This window comes from Aulostomus chinensis, chromosome 20, assembly GCF_037954235.1.
Source record: "Aulostomus chinensis isolate RoL2024-O1b breed Wild chromosome 20, RoL_Achi_v1.0, whole genome shotgun sequence".
Taxonomy (NCBI): Eukaryota; Metazoa; Chordata; class Actinopteri; order Syngnathiformes; family Aulostomidae; genus Aulostomus; species Aulostomus chinensis.
The window spans coordinates 25047683-25064311 of NC_141339.1; the positions used below are offsets into that span (position 1 = coordinate 25047683).

A 16629-nucleotide genomic window follows, 5' to 3' on the forward strand; every position below is an offset into this window, starting at 1 on the left:
CTGTCTGACTTTTCAGTGCGATCCAATGACCAGTGCGAAACTTCCTAATCAGCCCTGTTTGGGCTCCCGTCAGAACTAAGTGAACCAGGGTTTGTTTTGCTTCGGGTGACAATAGAACTGAACAGGACAAAGAACTCAACAAAGTAATCTTCTGATCTGGACTTCCTCGGTGCTGTCTGAGCCTCTGCTCACTCCACTACACCCCAGAACCAGATGATCTATGTTAACGTGGATCTTCTCGTCAATTTCTCACCTTTAACCTCTTGTGCCTCCAGTGTGGAGCCTGCGCCATCGTCTGGTGGTGACAAAAGGTAAAACATCGCACGTCACAGTTACCGTGTAAAACACTCACTAGGCTCATTAGCTGCTGTGTTGTAATCCTTGGTCTCTGCTCGTGGTCGCAGCTATTTCTGTCAGGCACTGCTGGTTTACCACTACGACACTGATGGGAGTCTGGGAGAATCTGCTGTAACTGCCAGAATATCAAGTGGTGATGGACTCATTGGCGCTGGCCTGCAAGTCCAGACCGGCTCCACGGACGTGAAATTAATTGGTGAGGACTGTTTGATTTTTCACAGTGTTTCATATTACATTGCATTTCTTTACATTCACGTTAACAAATGTTAGCATGCTAATTAAGGGTACGAGCAGACGCTGTGCCACCAATAAAGATGAATTTAATCGAATGAATGATGAATAGAATGGTAGCAAGGCAAGGCAGTTTTCTTTGTGGCCTGTTTTCCCCACCAGTTTGTCTCCAGGCTTCATGGCATCATAACAACATCCTCTGCCCTCAGAGCCTCACATCGACTGAGGAAAAATTCCATAGAAAACCTTTAACAGGGAAAAATGGGAGAAACCTCAGGGTGAGGAGGGGAGGAGGATCCCTCACCAGGAGGGACAGACGTGCAGGAGATGTTGGTACAGACAAGAAAACAGTTTATAACACAGAATGGAGGAAACATGGAAATGTTAATAACAGTTGAAGAAGGAAGCTTCTGGAAGGGGAGGCAGGGAGAGCAAGCCAGCTTGATGGGGGACTGGATGGTAGACTGGTTCATGGAAGGGGAGGCAGGGAGAGCAAGCCAGCTTGATGGGGGACTGGATGGTAGACTGGTTCATGGGAGGGGAGGCAGGGAGAGCAAGCCAGCTTGATGGGGGACTGGATGGTAGACTGGTTCATGGGAGGGGAGGCAGGGAGAGCAAGCCAGCTTGATGGGGGACTGGATGGTAGACTGGTTCATGGGAGGGGAGGCAGGGAGAGCAAGCCAGCTTGATGGGGGACTGGATGGTAGACTGGTTCATGGAAGGGGAGGCAGGGAGAGCAAGCCAGCTTGATGGGGGACTGGATGGTAGACTGGTTCATGGGAGGGGAGGCAGGGAGAGCAAGCCAGCTTGATGGGGGACTGGATGGTAGACTGGTTCATGGAAGGGGAGGCAGGGAGAGCAAGCCAGCTTGATGGGGGACTGGATGGTAGACTGGTTCATGGAAGGGGAGGCAGGGAGAGCAAGCCAGCTTGATGGGGGACTGGATGGTAGACTGGTTCATGGAAGGGGAGGCAGGGAGAGCAAGCCAGCTTGATGGGGGACTGGATGGTAGACTGGTTCATGGGAGGGGAGGAAGGGAGAGCAAGCCAGCTTGATGGGGGACTGGATGGTGGACTGGTTCATGGGAGGGGAGGCAGGGAGAGCAAGCCAGCTTGATGGAGGACTGGATGGTAGACTGGTTCATGGGAGGGGAGGCAGGGAGAGCAAGCCAGCTTGATGGGGGACTGGATGGCAGACTGGTTCATGGGAGGGGAGGCAGGGAGAGCGAGCCAGCTTGATGGGGGACTGGATGGTAGACTGGTTCATGGAAGGGGAGGCAGGGAGAGCAAGCCAGCTTGATGGGGGACTGGATGTAGACTGGTTCATGGGAGGGGAGGCAGGGAGAGCAAGCCAGCTTGATGGGGGACTGGATGGTAGACTGGTTCATGGAAGGGGAGGCAGGGAGAGCAAGCCAGCTTGATGGGGGACTGGATGGTAGACTGGTTCATGGAAGGGGAGGCAGGGAGAGCAAGCCAGCTTGATGGGGGACTGGATGTAGACTGGTTCATGGGAGGGGAGGCAGGGAGACCAAGCCAGCTTGATGGGGGACTGGATGGTAGACTGGTTCATGGGAGGGGAGGCAGGGAGAGCAAGCCAGCTTGATGGGGGACTGGATGGTAGACTGGTTCATGGGAGGGGAGGCAGGGAGAGCAAGCCAGCTTGATGGGGGACTGGATGGTAGACTGGTTCATGGGAGGGGAGGCAGGGAGAGCAAGCCAGCTTGATGGGGGACTGGATGGTAGACTGGTTCATGGGAGGGGAGGCAGGGAGAGCAAGCCAGCTTGATGGGGGACTGGATGGTGGGAGGTAAGGCAGGGAGAGCGAGCCAGCTTGATGGGGGACTGGATGGTAGACTGGTTCATTGAAGGGGAGGCAGGGAGAGCAAGCCAGCTTGATGGGGGACTGGATGGTAGACTGGTTCATGGAAGGGGAGGCAGGGAGAGCAAGCCAGCTTGATGGGGGACTGGATGGTAGACTGGTTCATGGGGGGGGAGCGCAGGGAGAGCAAGCCAGCTTGATGGGGGACTGGATGGCAAACTGGTTCATGGGAGGGGAGGCAGGGAGAGCAAGCCAGCTTGATGGGGGACTGGATGGTAGACTGGTTCATGGGAGGGGAGGCAGGGAGAGCAAGCCAGCTTGATGGGGGACTGGATGGTAGACTGGTTCATGGGAGGGGAGGCAGGGAGAGCAAGCCAGCTTGATGGGGGACTGGATGGCAGACTGGTTCATGGGAGGGGAGGCAGGGAGAGCAAGCCAGCTTGATGGGGGACTGGATGGTAGACTGGTTCATGGAAGGGGAGCACAGGCTGGTGTGACAGTAGGGAATAAGGGGGGGGGGGGGGCGATGCAGGCGGCGGTTGGAGCTCTGGTGGATCTGTGGAAACAGAGAGAGACTGCGAGACACCAAGGCCAAACTACAAAGTGCAACAAGTAGTGGTAGTGACAGTTCCAAAAATGTGCAGGGAGGAGAGGAGGAGAGAGGGGGAGAGGAGAGGAGAGGAGGGAAGGGCTCCATGTAACCTGATGTGTCCCCCAGCAGTCTAAGCCTGTAGCAGCATAGCTATCAATGGTTCAGAGCTACCTGAACCAGTCCTGACTGAAGGCTCTGTCATAGAGGAAGGTCTTAAGCCTGGACTTAAAAGTAGTCAGACTGCCTGCCTCTCTGACCCATGGAGAGATGCTGGTTCCACAGTAGAGGAACCGGTACCTGAAGGCTCTACCTCCCAGTCTGTTTTAGAGATACTGGGAGTCACTAACAGAACTGCATTCTGGGAGCGGAGTGCTCTGGTGGGACAGTAGGGACTAATGAGTTCTTTCAGAGAGGATGGAGCTTCATCATTGAGAGCCTGATGACTCAGCAGAAGGACTTTGAAGTGGATTCTAGATCCTACAGGAAGGAGAGGAGCTAAAGTGGAGAGATGTGTTCTCTCTTCTTAACTCCTGTCAGAACCCTGGCTGCAGCGTTCTGGACCAGCTGGAGACTCTTTAGGGAGTTGTTGGGACATCCTGACAGGAGAGAGTTGCAGTGGTCCAGCCTAGAAGTGATGAATGCATGCACCAGTTTCTCAGCATCACTCTGGGAAAGGATGTTCCTCATCTTAGCGATACTGCAGGTGGAAGAAGGCGGTCCTGGTCACATGATTTATGTAAAGTAAAGCATTGATATGTTAATGCTCAAACTGACGCAGCAGGGGTTTCCAGTCAGTTTCTGTCTAGAGTTTGTTCACCCACATATTTCGGGTCTTTGGTCTCACGTCTGGAACTCAGTCTGAATCAGATCTTTATCTTCGGGGTCGTTCGGATCTGTTTTTCAGCTTCTCCTTCTCATCTCGGTTGGTCCTCATGTAAATACTAGAATATCTCGTGCTTTCCCTCCTGATAGACAACTGTCCTGAAGAGAATCCCCTGCACTACCACTGGCCTGAGAGTCGGCCGACCATCACGCAGCACCTGCCCTGCTTCCCCAACAAAGACCAGAGCGCCGCCAGGAGCTGGTAATGGCACACAGCACACCAAGTCTAGCTCCTGTTGCCTCAGATAGGATGAATGGGGGTGGCGATGTTGACAGAGAGCTTATCTGCTGCCTAATTGAACATGTTGCATGAGGAGGTGTAGCAGCGACAAGCAACAAGCTAAAGACTAAACGTGATGCAGCATGGTCACCTTTTCTTTGAACTTTTGCACATAAGTCAAGAAGGTTAGCCGTCACCACCCAAACGAGAGACTCCAGGGCTGGGATGGGACAGGGTTCATTTTTTCCCCTTGTCATGGGATGTGGGTAGGACAGGAGTAAAAATCCCCTCCCGTGTCCACTTCTACTCTGGAGGCAGGCTCTTTGGAAGGAGCCACTCTATGATGATATAAGAAATTACAGACGCCAGATGTCCGTATGGAGAAATAAGGCATCAAGATCAGATACAGACAGATTCCATGTGTTTCAGTCAGCTTGAAACTGAATGATTCCTCATTTTGCAGAGGACCCCTGAGGGTCCCAGGACCCCACTTTGAGAAGAGCCCCTCTCCTAATTTGCAGAGTATAATGATGCTTGGTGTTTCCAGGGCAGGACACCCTTGGAGTTCAGCCGGTCTCTGAGCTCTCAGTGAGTCTGCCATCATTGATAATGAAACAAAAGCTCACTTCCTGCTGTCAGACGGACACTTGGGTGGCTGATTCCTGGTCTGTCCACCAGTAAAACTCCCAGAGGAAGATTCCTTGTTCAAGAGGAAGGGAATTGTCTTCCGTTGATAAATGAAACTCATTTTTTGATGAGTTGTTTTCCTTTCCCCCATGAGGCAGCAGCTCTGTTGCTCCTCACAAATGCCAAGTCCTCCTCATCCTCATCATTTAGCTGAGTTACATTGATCACACATTTATTGATATTCGAGACATGTTTTCCTGTTGTCCTGCTTTCTTAGAAAGATACAGGGAACATTTTCTGGTTCTTTTTCTTGTCGGCAGTTATTTCCCAGCTGGCTACAACAAAGATGCACTAATTACAACCTTGGCTGCTGTCAAAGTTTTCATTCTCATCCCTGAGACACTTTTCATCTTTATAAAAAGTTATGACTACAATTATTAAAACGTTATTTCACACTGGCTGGTTGACTTTTAACTGAAGCTGACTCATTTGAAAGAAGAACAATAATTTGATGGCTTTGCATTTTGCTAACAGGCTCAGGCTAAGCTCGCAGATCTGAGGCAAAAATAAGCATCTTGGAGTAGCAGAAGGATCGCGCTCCCTAGTTTCAGGATTATAGGTCAAATTTGACTGTTTTTATTATAAAATATGCGTGTTTGACTGCTTAGCATTCCTTATGTCATGTTTTCAGTTTTAAAACTGAAGACATTTCTAGCATAAAGCAAGTGTGCTGATTAAGCTAACAGAAGCACTGATCTGACCGTGGTGGCAGTGCTCCGGGGTGGATGAGATCCTCCCTGGGTATCTCAAGGCTCTGGATGTTGTAGGGCTGTCCTGGTTGACACGTCTCTGCAATGTTGCGTGGACATCGGGGGCGGTGCCTTTGGAGTGGCAGACCGGGGAAGTGGTCCTCATCTTTAAGGAAGGGGACCAGAGGGTGTGTTCCAACTATCGGGGGATCACCTCAGCCTCCGTGGAAAGGTCTACTCCAGGGTACTGGAGAGGACGGTCAGGTTGGTAGTCAAACCTCAGATTGAGAAGGAGCAGTGTGGTTTTCGTCCTGAGAATCAGCACCCCAGAAAAGGGTGGTCTGCCCTCTCCAGGTTGGGGGGGAGGTCCTGCCTCAGGTGGAGGAGTTTAAGTATCTCGGGATCTTGTTCACGAGTGAAGGTAGGATGGAGTGGGAGATTGACAGGTGGATTGAAGCGGCGCCCACAGTGATGCGGGAGCTTCGCCAAAAGATGAGGCTCTCAGTTTACTTCAGTCTTCAGTCTCCGTTCCAACCCTCACCTGTGATCATGAGCTCTGGGTAATGACTGAAAGAACAAGATCCTGAATCCAAGCGGCTGAAATGAGTTTCCTCCTCAGGGAGGCTGGGCTCTCCCTTAGAGACAGGGTGAGAAGCTCAGTCCTTCAGGAGGGACTCAGAGTAGAGCTGCTGCTCCTCCAGGTAGAGGAGTCAGTGGAGGTGGTTCAGGCATTTGGTGAGGCCTCCTGAGGGAGAGGACAGTCTGGGCTTCCCTGCTGAGGCTGCTGCCCCCGCGACCTGGACCAACTGGATAAGAGGAGAAGGAGGACGACAACGACAGTGTCGACGACGAAGCACTGAGCTGTTAGAGATCGCTAACTTCCCCAAAACTGGGAAGCATCCTGGATTGTCGCTATTTGCGGGGGAGATGCTACATAATGTATATTGATTGAAGCAGTAGCATTTGGGGCTTTCTTTAACTTGAAACCCAGCTACTGCGATGTTACATTCATGGCGGGGTCCTTGAGTTTGAATGTCATGCCTGGTATCGGTATTAGCAAAGCTAACAAATGCAGCTTCTGTTACAGTAGGTCCCACCTGTATCACCTTAGGTGATAGAATTTCCCTTGGGGATGAATGAAGTATTCTGATTCTGATTTACACATGAAATCCAGGTTTTCTCACTCTTCAACAGGAGGCGGTGTGTTTTAGTCGAGTTGGTTGAGGCCTCAGGCTTCACCCAAACACAAGCTGATATCTCACTGCTGCAAATCAGCGACAGCAGGAACAGAAGGACATGGACTAAAGTGTCCACCTGCGTGGTTGAGAAACCTCTTCCTCTTGTTTGGTGTTGAATGTTGGTCAGTGAACAGCTTATAACTCACGCCTGTTGTCACGTGACCAACGCAACACCTGGAACCAGCTTGCCCACAGTGTTGTTGTGTGTCCCTCGTCAGTCTCATTCACTGTCACTCTACCACGCAAACCAACCAAGAAGACAGAAGTGTCGTGATACAGAAGAGAGCCACCTCAAAATAAAAACCTTACGTACTTCAGATTATACAGCGAATTAGAATTGTCCTGTGATTGAACAGGTGATGGGGACTCATTTGAATATTTGTCATTTAAAAACCTTCCATGTCATCATCATGTGTGTTGCTCTCCCGTCAGCCTGATCAACCCTCAGAACTACTCATCCCACTGGTCAGCTGCCGACTTCACTAACTGCACTGACATCGACAGCATTGAGGTGTCAGCAGGTAACTCAGCCAGTCTGATGCTTAGACAGCAGATGTGACAGCACAAAGTTGCACTGATGTAAGAACCTAAGCTAGCGGTGCCACCACCATACACAGAGGTTTGAAGATAACAGCATTTCTTTTGCAGCAAATGCAGCTGAGGTCGCTGTTCAACTGGCAGTCATCACCAACAATGAGCTGTCCAATGAGGAGGTGCGAGGTTCCCTGTATGAACAAATAATAAGATTAAGAGGAAAGGATCATGTGTTGAATTCTTTATTTCTCTGTCACTAAAGGTGTCGAAAGTTGTGACGAAAGTGAAGCAGCTGGTGACCGTGGCGAAGATCAACACCACCTTGGCCTCCACAGTCGTCACCATCATCTCAAATGTCATGACCAGCTCTGAAACAGCGCTGGCGGCCACGTCTGAGAAGTACGTCTCACTTATTTCCTCCTTCACTGACATTATCATCTTCCCCTATTCTGCTGATGGACCTCTCGAACTGACTCCGCCCCCCTCACGTTTCTGTCAGAGCTCTGAAGACAGTAGATGAGCTGGTGCAAAAGATGGAGTTTGAGGGTCCGTCCGTCAGCATCACATCCCGGCATCTCGCTTTGGGGATATCGGCGCTCAACACGACCACATTCAATGGGACGTCATTCAGCGCCTTCATACCACCAAACACCACTGACCCCCAGGTAGCACTGGTTACTCTACCCATACAGGTAGCACTGGTTACTCTACCCATACAGGTAGCACAGGTTACTCTACCCATACAGGTAGCACTGGTTACTCTACACATACAGGTAGCGCAGGTTACTCTACCCATACAGGGAGCACTGGTTACTCTACCCATACAGGTAGCACAGGTTACTCTACACATTCAGGTAGCACTGGTTACTCTACCCATACAGGTAGCACAGGTTACTCTACACATACAAGTAGCACTGGTTACTCTACCCATACAGGTAGCACTGGTTACTCTACACATACAGGTAGCACAGGTTACTCTACCCATACAAGAGCACTGGTTACTCTACACATACATGTAGCACAGGTTACTCTACCCATACAGGAGCACTGGTTACTCTACACATACAGGTAGCACAGGTTACTCTACCCGTACAGGTAGCACTGGTTACTCTACACATACAGGTAGCACTGGTTACTCTACCCATACAGGTAGCACTGGTTACTCTACCCATACAGGTAGCACTGGTTACTCTACCCATACAGGGAGCACTGGTTACTCTACACATACAGGTAGCACTGGTTACTCTACACATACAGGTAGCACTGGTTACTCTACCCATACAGGTAGCACTGGTTACTCTACACATACAGGTAGCACTGGTTACTCTACACATACAGGTAGCACAGGTTACTCTACACATACAGGTAGCACAGGTTACTCTACCCATACAGGTAGCACTGGTTACTCTACACATACAGGTAGCACAGGTTACTCTACCCATACAGGGAGCACTGGTTACTCTACCCATACAGGTAGCACTGGTTACTCTACCCATACAAGAGCACTGGTTACTCTACACATACAGGTAGCACAGGTTACTCTACCCATACAGGTAGCACTGGTTACTCTACCCATACAGGTAGCACAGGTTACTCTACCCATACAGGTAGCACTGGTTACTCTACACATACAGGTAGCACAGGTTACTCTACCCATACAGGGAGCACTGGTTACTCTACCCATACAGGTAGCACAGGTTACTCTACCCAAACAAGAGCACTGGTTACTCTACACATACAGGTAGCACAGGTTACTCTACCCATACAGGTAGCACTGGTTACTCTACCCATACAGGTAGCACAGGTTACTCTACCCATACAGGTAGCACTGGTTACTCTACCCATACAGGTAGCACAGGTTACTCTACCCATACAGGTAGCACAGGTTACTCTACACATACAGGTAGCACAGGTTACTCTACACATACAGGTAGCACAGGTTACTCTACCCATACATGTAGCACTGGTTACTCCACACATACAGGTAGCACAGGTTACTCTACCCATACAGGGAGCACTGGTTACTCTACCCATACAGGTAGCACAGGTTACTCTACACATACAGGGAGCACTGGTTACTCTACACATACAGGTAGCACAGGTTACTCTACACATACAGTTAGCAATGGTTACTCTACACATACAGTTAGCAATGGTTACTCTACCCATACAGGTAGCACAGGTTACTCTACCCATACAGGTAGCACAGGTTACTCTACCCATACAGGTAGCACAGGTTACTCTACCCATACAGGTAGCACAGGTTACTCTACCCATACAGGTAGCACTGGTTACTGTACACATACAGGTAGCACAGGTTACTCTACCCATACAGGTAGCACTGGATACTCTACGCATACAGGTAGCAAAGGTTACTCTACACAGACAGTTGGCAATGGTTACTCTACCCATACAGGTAGCACAGGTTACTCTACCCATACAGGTAGCACTGGTTACTCTACCCATACAGGTAGCACAGGTTACTCTACAAATACAGGTAGCACTGGTTACTCTACACATACAGGTAGCACTGGTTACTCTACCCATACAGGTAGCACAGGTTACTCTACCCATACAGGTAGCACTGGTTACTCTACACATACAGGTAGCACTGGTTACTCTACACATACAGGTAGCACTGGTTACTCTACCCATACAGGTAGCACAGGTTACTCTACACATACAGGTAGCACAGGTTACTCTACACATACAGGTAGCACAGGTTACTCTACCCATACAGGTAGCACTGGTTACTCTACACATACAGGTAGCACAGGTTACTCTACCCATACAGGGAGCACTGGTTACTCTACCCATACAGGTAGCACAGGTTACTCTACCCATACAAGAGCACTGGTTACTCTACACATACAGGTAGCACAGGTTACTCTACCCATACAGGTAGCACTGGTTACTCTACCCATACAGGTAGCACAGGTTACTCTACCCATACAGGTAGCACTGGTTACTCTACCCATACAAGTAGCACAGGTTACTCTACCCATACAGGGAGCACTGGTTACTCTACACATACAGGTAGCACAGGTTACTCTACACATACAGTTAGCAATGGTTACTCTACACATACAGTTAGCAATGGTTACTCTACCCATACAGGTAGCACAGGTTACTCTACCCATACAGGTAGCACAGGTTACTCTACCCATACAGGTAGCACAGGTTACTCTACCCATACAGGTAGCACAGGTTACTCTACCCATACAGGTAGCACTGGTTACTGTACACATACAGGTAGCACAGGTTACTCTACCCATACAGGTAGCACTGGATACTCTACGCATACAGGTAGCAAAGGTTACTCTACACAGACAGGTAGCAATGGTTACTCTACCCATACAGGTAGCACAGGTTACTCTACCCATACAGGTAGCACTGGTTACTCTACCCATACAGGTAGCACAGGTTACTCTACAAATACAGGTAGCACTGGTTACTCTACACATACAGGTAGCACTGGTTACTCTACACATACAGGTAGCACAGGTTACTCTACCCATACAGGTAGCACTGGTTACTCTACACATACAGGTAGCACTGGTTACTCTACACATACAGGTAGCACTGGTTACTCTACCCATACAGGTAGCACAGGTTACTCTACACATACAGGTAGCACAGGTTACTCTACACATACAGGTAGCACAGGTTACTCTACCCATACAGGTAGCACTGGTTACTCTACACATACAGGTAGCACAGGTTACTCTACCCATACAGGGAGCACTGGTTACTCTACCCATACAGGTAGCACAGGTTACTCTACCCATACAAGAGCACTGGTTACTCTACACATACAGGTAGCACAGGTTACTCTACCCATACAGGTAGCACTGGTTACTCTACCCATACAGGTAGCACAGGTTACTCTACCCATACAGGTAGCACTGGTTACTCTACCCATACAGGTAGCACAGGTTACTCTACCCATACAGGTAGCACTGGTTACTCTACCCATACAGGTAGCACAGGTTACTCTACACATACAGGTAGCACAGGTTACTCTACACATACAGGTAGCACAGGTTACTCTACCCATACATGTAGCACTGGTTACTCCACACATACAGGTAGCACAGGTTACTCTACCCATACAGGGAGCACTGGTTACTCTACACATACAGGTAGCACAGGTTACTCTACACATACAGGGAGCACTGGTTACTCTACACATTCAGGTAGCACAGGTTACTCTACACATACAGTTAGCAATGGTTACTCTACCCATACAGGTAGCACAGGTTACTCTACACATTCAGGTAGCACAGGTTACTCTACCCATACAGGTAGCACTGGTTACTCTACCCATACAGGTAGCACAGGTTACTCTACAAATACAGGTAGCACTGGTTACTCTACACATACAGGTAGCACTGGTTACTCTACCCATACAGGTAGCACAGGTTACTCTACCCATACAGGTAGCACTGGTTACTCTACACATACAGGTAGCACTGGTTACTCTACACATACAGGTAGCACTGGTTACTCTACCCATACAGGTAGCACAGGTTACTCTACACATACAGGTAGCACAGGTTACTCTACACATACAGGTAGCACAGGTTACTCTACCCATACAGGTAGCACTGGTTACTCTACACATACAGGTAGCACAGGTTACTCTACCCATACAGGGAGCACTGGTTACTCTACCCATACAGGTAGCACAGGTTACTCTACCCATACAAGAGCACTGGTTACTCTACACATACAGGTAGCACAGGTTACTCTACCCATACAGGTAGCACTGGTTACTCTACCCATACAGGTAGCACAGGTTACTCTACCCATACAGGTAGCACTGGTTACTCTACCCATACAAGTAGCACAGGTTACTCTACCCATACAGGGAGCACTGGTTACTCTACACATACAGGTAGCACAGGTTACTCTACACATACAGTTAGCAATGGTTACTCTACACATACAGTTAGCAATGGTTACTCTACCCATACAGGTAGCACAGGTTACTCTACCCATACAGGTAGCACAGGTTACTCTACCCATACAGGTAGCACAGGTTACTCTACCCATACAGGTAGCACAGGTTACTCTACCCATACAGGTAGCACTGGTTACTGTACACATACAGGTAGCACAGGTTACTCTACCCATACAGGTAGCACTGGATACTCTACGCATACAGGTAGCAAAGGTTACTCTACACAGACAGGTAGCAATGGTTACTCTACCCATACAGGTAGCACAGGTTACTCTACCCATACAGGTAGCACTGGTTACTCTACCCATACAGGTAGCACAGGTTACTCTACAAATACAGGTAGCACTGGTTACTCTACACATACAGGTAGCACTGGTTACTCTACACATACAGGTAGCACTGGTTACTCTACACATACAGGTAGCACTGGTTACTCTACACATACAGGTAGCACTGGTTACTCTACCCATACAGGTAGCACAGGTTACTCTACACATACAGGTAGCACAGGTTACTCTACACATACAGGTAGCACAGGTTACTCTACCCATACAGGTAGCACTGGTTACTCTACACATACAGGTAGCACAGGTTACTCTACCCATACAGGGAGCACTGGTTACTCTACCCATACAGGTAGCACAGGTTACTCTACCCATACAAGAGCACTGGTTACTCTACACATACAGGTAGCACAGGTTACTCTACCCATACAGGTAGCACTGGTTACTCTACCCATACAGGTAGCACAGGTTACTCTACCCATACAGGTAGCACTGGTTACTCTACCCATACAGGTAGCACAGGTTACTCTACCCATACAGGTAGCACTGGTTACTCTACCCATACAGGTAGCACAGGTTACTCTACACATACAGGTAGCACAGGTTACTCTACACATACAGGTAGCACAGGTTACTCTACCCATACATGTAGCACTGGTTACTCCACACATACAGGTAGCACAGGTTACTCCACCCATACAGGGAGCACTGGTTACTCTACACATACAGGTAGCACAGGTTACTCTACACATACAGGGAGCACTGGTTACTCTACACATTCAGGTAGCACAGGTTACTCTACACATACAGTTAGCAATGGTTACTCTACCCATACAGGTAGCACAGGTTACTCTACACATTCAGGTAGCACTGGTTACTCTACCCATACAGGTAGCACAGGTTACTCTACACATACAAGTAGCACAGGTTACTCTACCCATACAAGAGCACTGGTTACTCTACACATACATGTAGCACAGGTTACTCTACCCATACAGGAGCACTGGTTACTCTACACATACAGGTAGCACAGGTTACTCTACCCGTACAGGTAGCACTGGTTACTCTACACATACAGGTAGCACTGGTTACTCTACCCATACAGGTAGCACTGGTTACTCTACCCATACAGGTAGCACTGGTTACTCTACCCATACAGGGAGCACTGGTTACTCTACACATACAGGTTGCACTGGTTACTCTACACATACAGGTAGCACTGGTTACTCTACACATACAGGTAGCACTGGTTACTCTACACATACAGGTAGCACTGGTTACTCTACACATACAGGTAGCACTGGTTACTCTACCCATAAAGGTAGCACTGGTTACTCTACACATACAGTTAGCACTGGTTACTCTACCCATACAGGTAGCACTGGTTACTCTACACATACAGGTAGCACTGGTTACTCTACACATACAGGTAGCACAGGTTACTCTACACATACAGGTAGCACAGGTTACTCTACCCATACAGGTAGCACTGGTTACTCTACACATACAGGTAGCACAGGTTACTCTACCCATACAGGGAGCACTGGTTACTCTACCCATACAGGTAGCACTGGTTACTCTACCCATACAAGAGCACTGGTTACTCTACACATACAGGTAGCACAGGTTACTCTACCCATACAGGTAGCACTGGTTACTCTACCCATACAGGTAGCACAGGTTACTCTACCCATACAGGTAGCACAGGTTACTCTACCCATACAGGTAGCACTGGTTACTCTACACATACAGGTAGCACAGGTTACTCTACCCATACAGGGAGCACTGGTTACTCTACCCATACAGGTAGCACAGGTTACTCTACCCAAACAAGAGCACTGGTTACTCTACACATACAGGTAGCACAGGTTACTCTACCCATACAGGTAGCACTGGTTACTCTACCCATACAGGTAGCACAGGTTACTCTACACATACAGGTAGCACAGGTTACTCTACCCATACAGGTAGCACTGGTTACTCTACCCATACAGGTAGCACAGGTTACTCTACCCATACAGGTAGCCCTGGTTACTCTACCCATACAGGTAGCACAGGTTACTCTACACATACAGGTAGCACAGGTTACTCTACACATACAGGTAGCACAGGTTACTCTACCCATACATGTAGCACTGGTTACTCCACACATACAGGTAGCACAGGTTACTCTACCCATACAGGGAGCACTGGTTACTCTACACATACAGGTAGCACAGGTTACTCTACACATACAGGGAGCACTGGTTACTCTACACATACAGGTAGCACAGGTTACTCTACACATACAGTTAGCAATGGTTACTCTACACATACAGTTAGCAATGGTTACTCTACCCATACAGGTAGCACAGGTTACTCTACCCATACAGGTAGCACAGGTTACTCTACCCATACAGGTAGCACAGGTTACTCTACCCATACAGGTAGCACAGGTTACTCTACCCATACAGGTAGCACTGGTTACTGTACACATACAGGTAGCACAGGTTACTCTACCCATACAGGTAGCACTGGATACTCTACGCATACAGGTAGCAAAGGTTACTCTACACAGACAGGTAGCAATGGTTACTCTACCCATACAGGTAGCACAGGTTACTCTACCCATACAGGTAGCACTGGTTACTCTACCCATACAGGTAGCACAGGTTACTCTACAAATACAGGTAGCACTGGTTACTCTACACATACAGGTAGCACTGGTTACTCTACACATACAGATAGCACAGGTTACTCTACCCATACAGGTAGCACTGGTTACTCTACACATACAGGTAGCACTGGTTACTCTACACATACAGGTAGCACTGGTTACTCTACACATAAAGGTAGCACTGGTTACTCTACCCATACAGGTAGCACAGGTTACTCTACACATACAGGTAGCACAGGTTACTCTACACATACAGGTAGCACAGGTTACTCTACCCATACAGGTAGCACTGGTTACTCTACACATACAGGTAGCACAGGTTACTCTACCCATACAGGGAGCACTGGTTACTCTACCCATACAGGTAGCACAGGTTACTCTACCCATACAAGAGCACTGGTTACTGTACACATACAGGTAGCACAGGTTACTCTACCCATACAGGTAGCACTGGATACTCTACGCATACAGGTAGCAAAGGTTACTCTACACAGACAGGTAGCAATGGTTACTCTACCCATACAGGTAGCACAGGTTACTCTACCCATACAGGTAGCACTGGTTACTCTACCCATACAGGTAGCACAGGTTACTCTACAAATACAGGTAGCACTGGTTACTCTACACATACAGGTAGCACTGGTTACTCTACACATACAGGTAGCACAGGTTACTCTACCCATACAGGTAGCACTGGTTACTCTACACATACAGGTAGCACTGGTTACTCTACACATACAGGTAGCACTGGTTACTCTACCCATACAGGTAGCACAGGTTACTCTACACATACAGGTAGCACAGGTTACTCTACACATACAGGTAGCACAGGTTACTCTACCCATACAGGTAGCACTGGTTACTCTACACATACAGGTAGCACAGGTTACTCTACCCATACAGGGAGCACTGGTTACTCTACCCATACAGGTAGCACAGGTTACTCTACCCATACAAGAGCACTGGTTACTCTACACATACAGGTAGCACAGGTTACTCTACCCATACAGGTAGCACTGGTTACTCTACCCATACAGGTAGCACAGGTTACTCTACCCATACAGGTAGCACTGGTTACTCTACCCATACAGGTAGCACAGGTTACTCTACCCATACAGGGAGCACTGGTTACTCTACACATACAGGTAGCACAGGTTACTCTACACATACAGTTAGCAATGGTTACTCTACACATACAGTTAGCAATGGTTACTCTACCCATACAGGTAGCACAGGTTACTCTACCCATACAGGTAGCACAGGTTACTCTACCCATACAGGTAGCACAGGTTACTCTACCCATACAGGTAGCACAGGTTACTCTACCCATACAGGTAGCACTGGTTACTGTACACATACAGGTAGCACAGGTTACTCTACCCATACAGGTAGCACTGGATACTCTACGCATACAGGTAGCAAAGGTTACTCTACACAGACAGGTAGCAATGGTTACTCTACCCATACAGGTAGCACAG

At 48.6% G+C, this 16629-nt stretch overlaps 1 protein-coding gene across 1 annotated transcript in view; it reads left to right on the forward strand.

Annotated features, from left to right (window-relative positions):
* adgrg6 (adhesion G protein-coupled receptor G6) overlaps positions 1-16629 on the forward strand; it is a 102723-nt gene that overhangs the window by 45734 nt on the left and 40360 nt on the right. The window contains exons 15-21 of the mRNA XM_086190064.1: positions 276-311; positions 405-553; positions 3971-4082; positions 7147-7235; positions 7363-7427; positions 7511-7647; positions 7748-7913. Coding sequence (XP_086046190.1) covers positions 276-311; positions 405-553; positions 3971-4082; positions 7147-7235; positions 7363-7427; positions 7511-7647; positions 7748-7913 — 754 coding nt within the window. The remainder of the gene's footprint in view (positions 1-275; positions 312-404; positions 554-3970; positions 4083-7146; positions 7236-7362; positions 7428-7510; positions 7648-7747; positions 7914-16629) is intronic.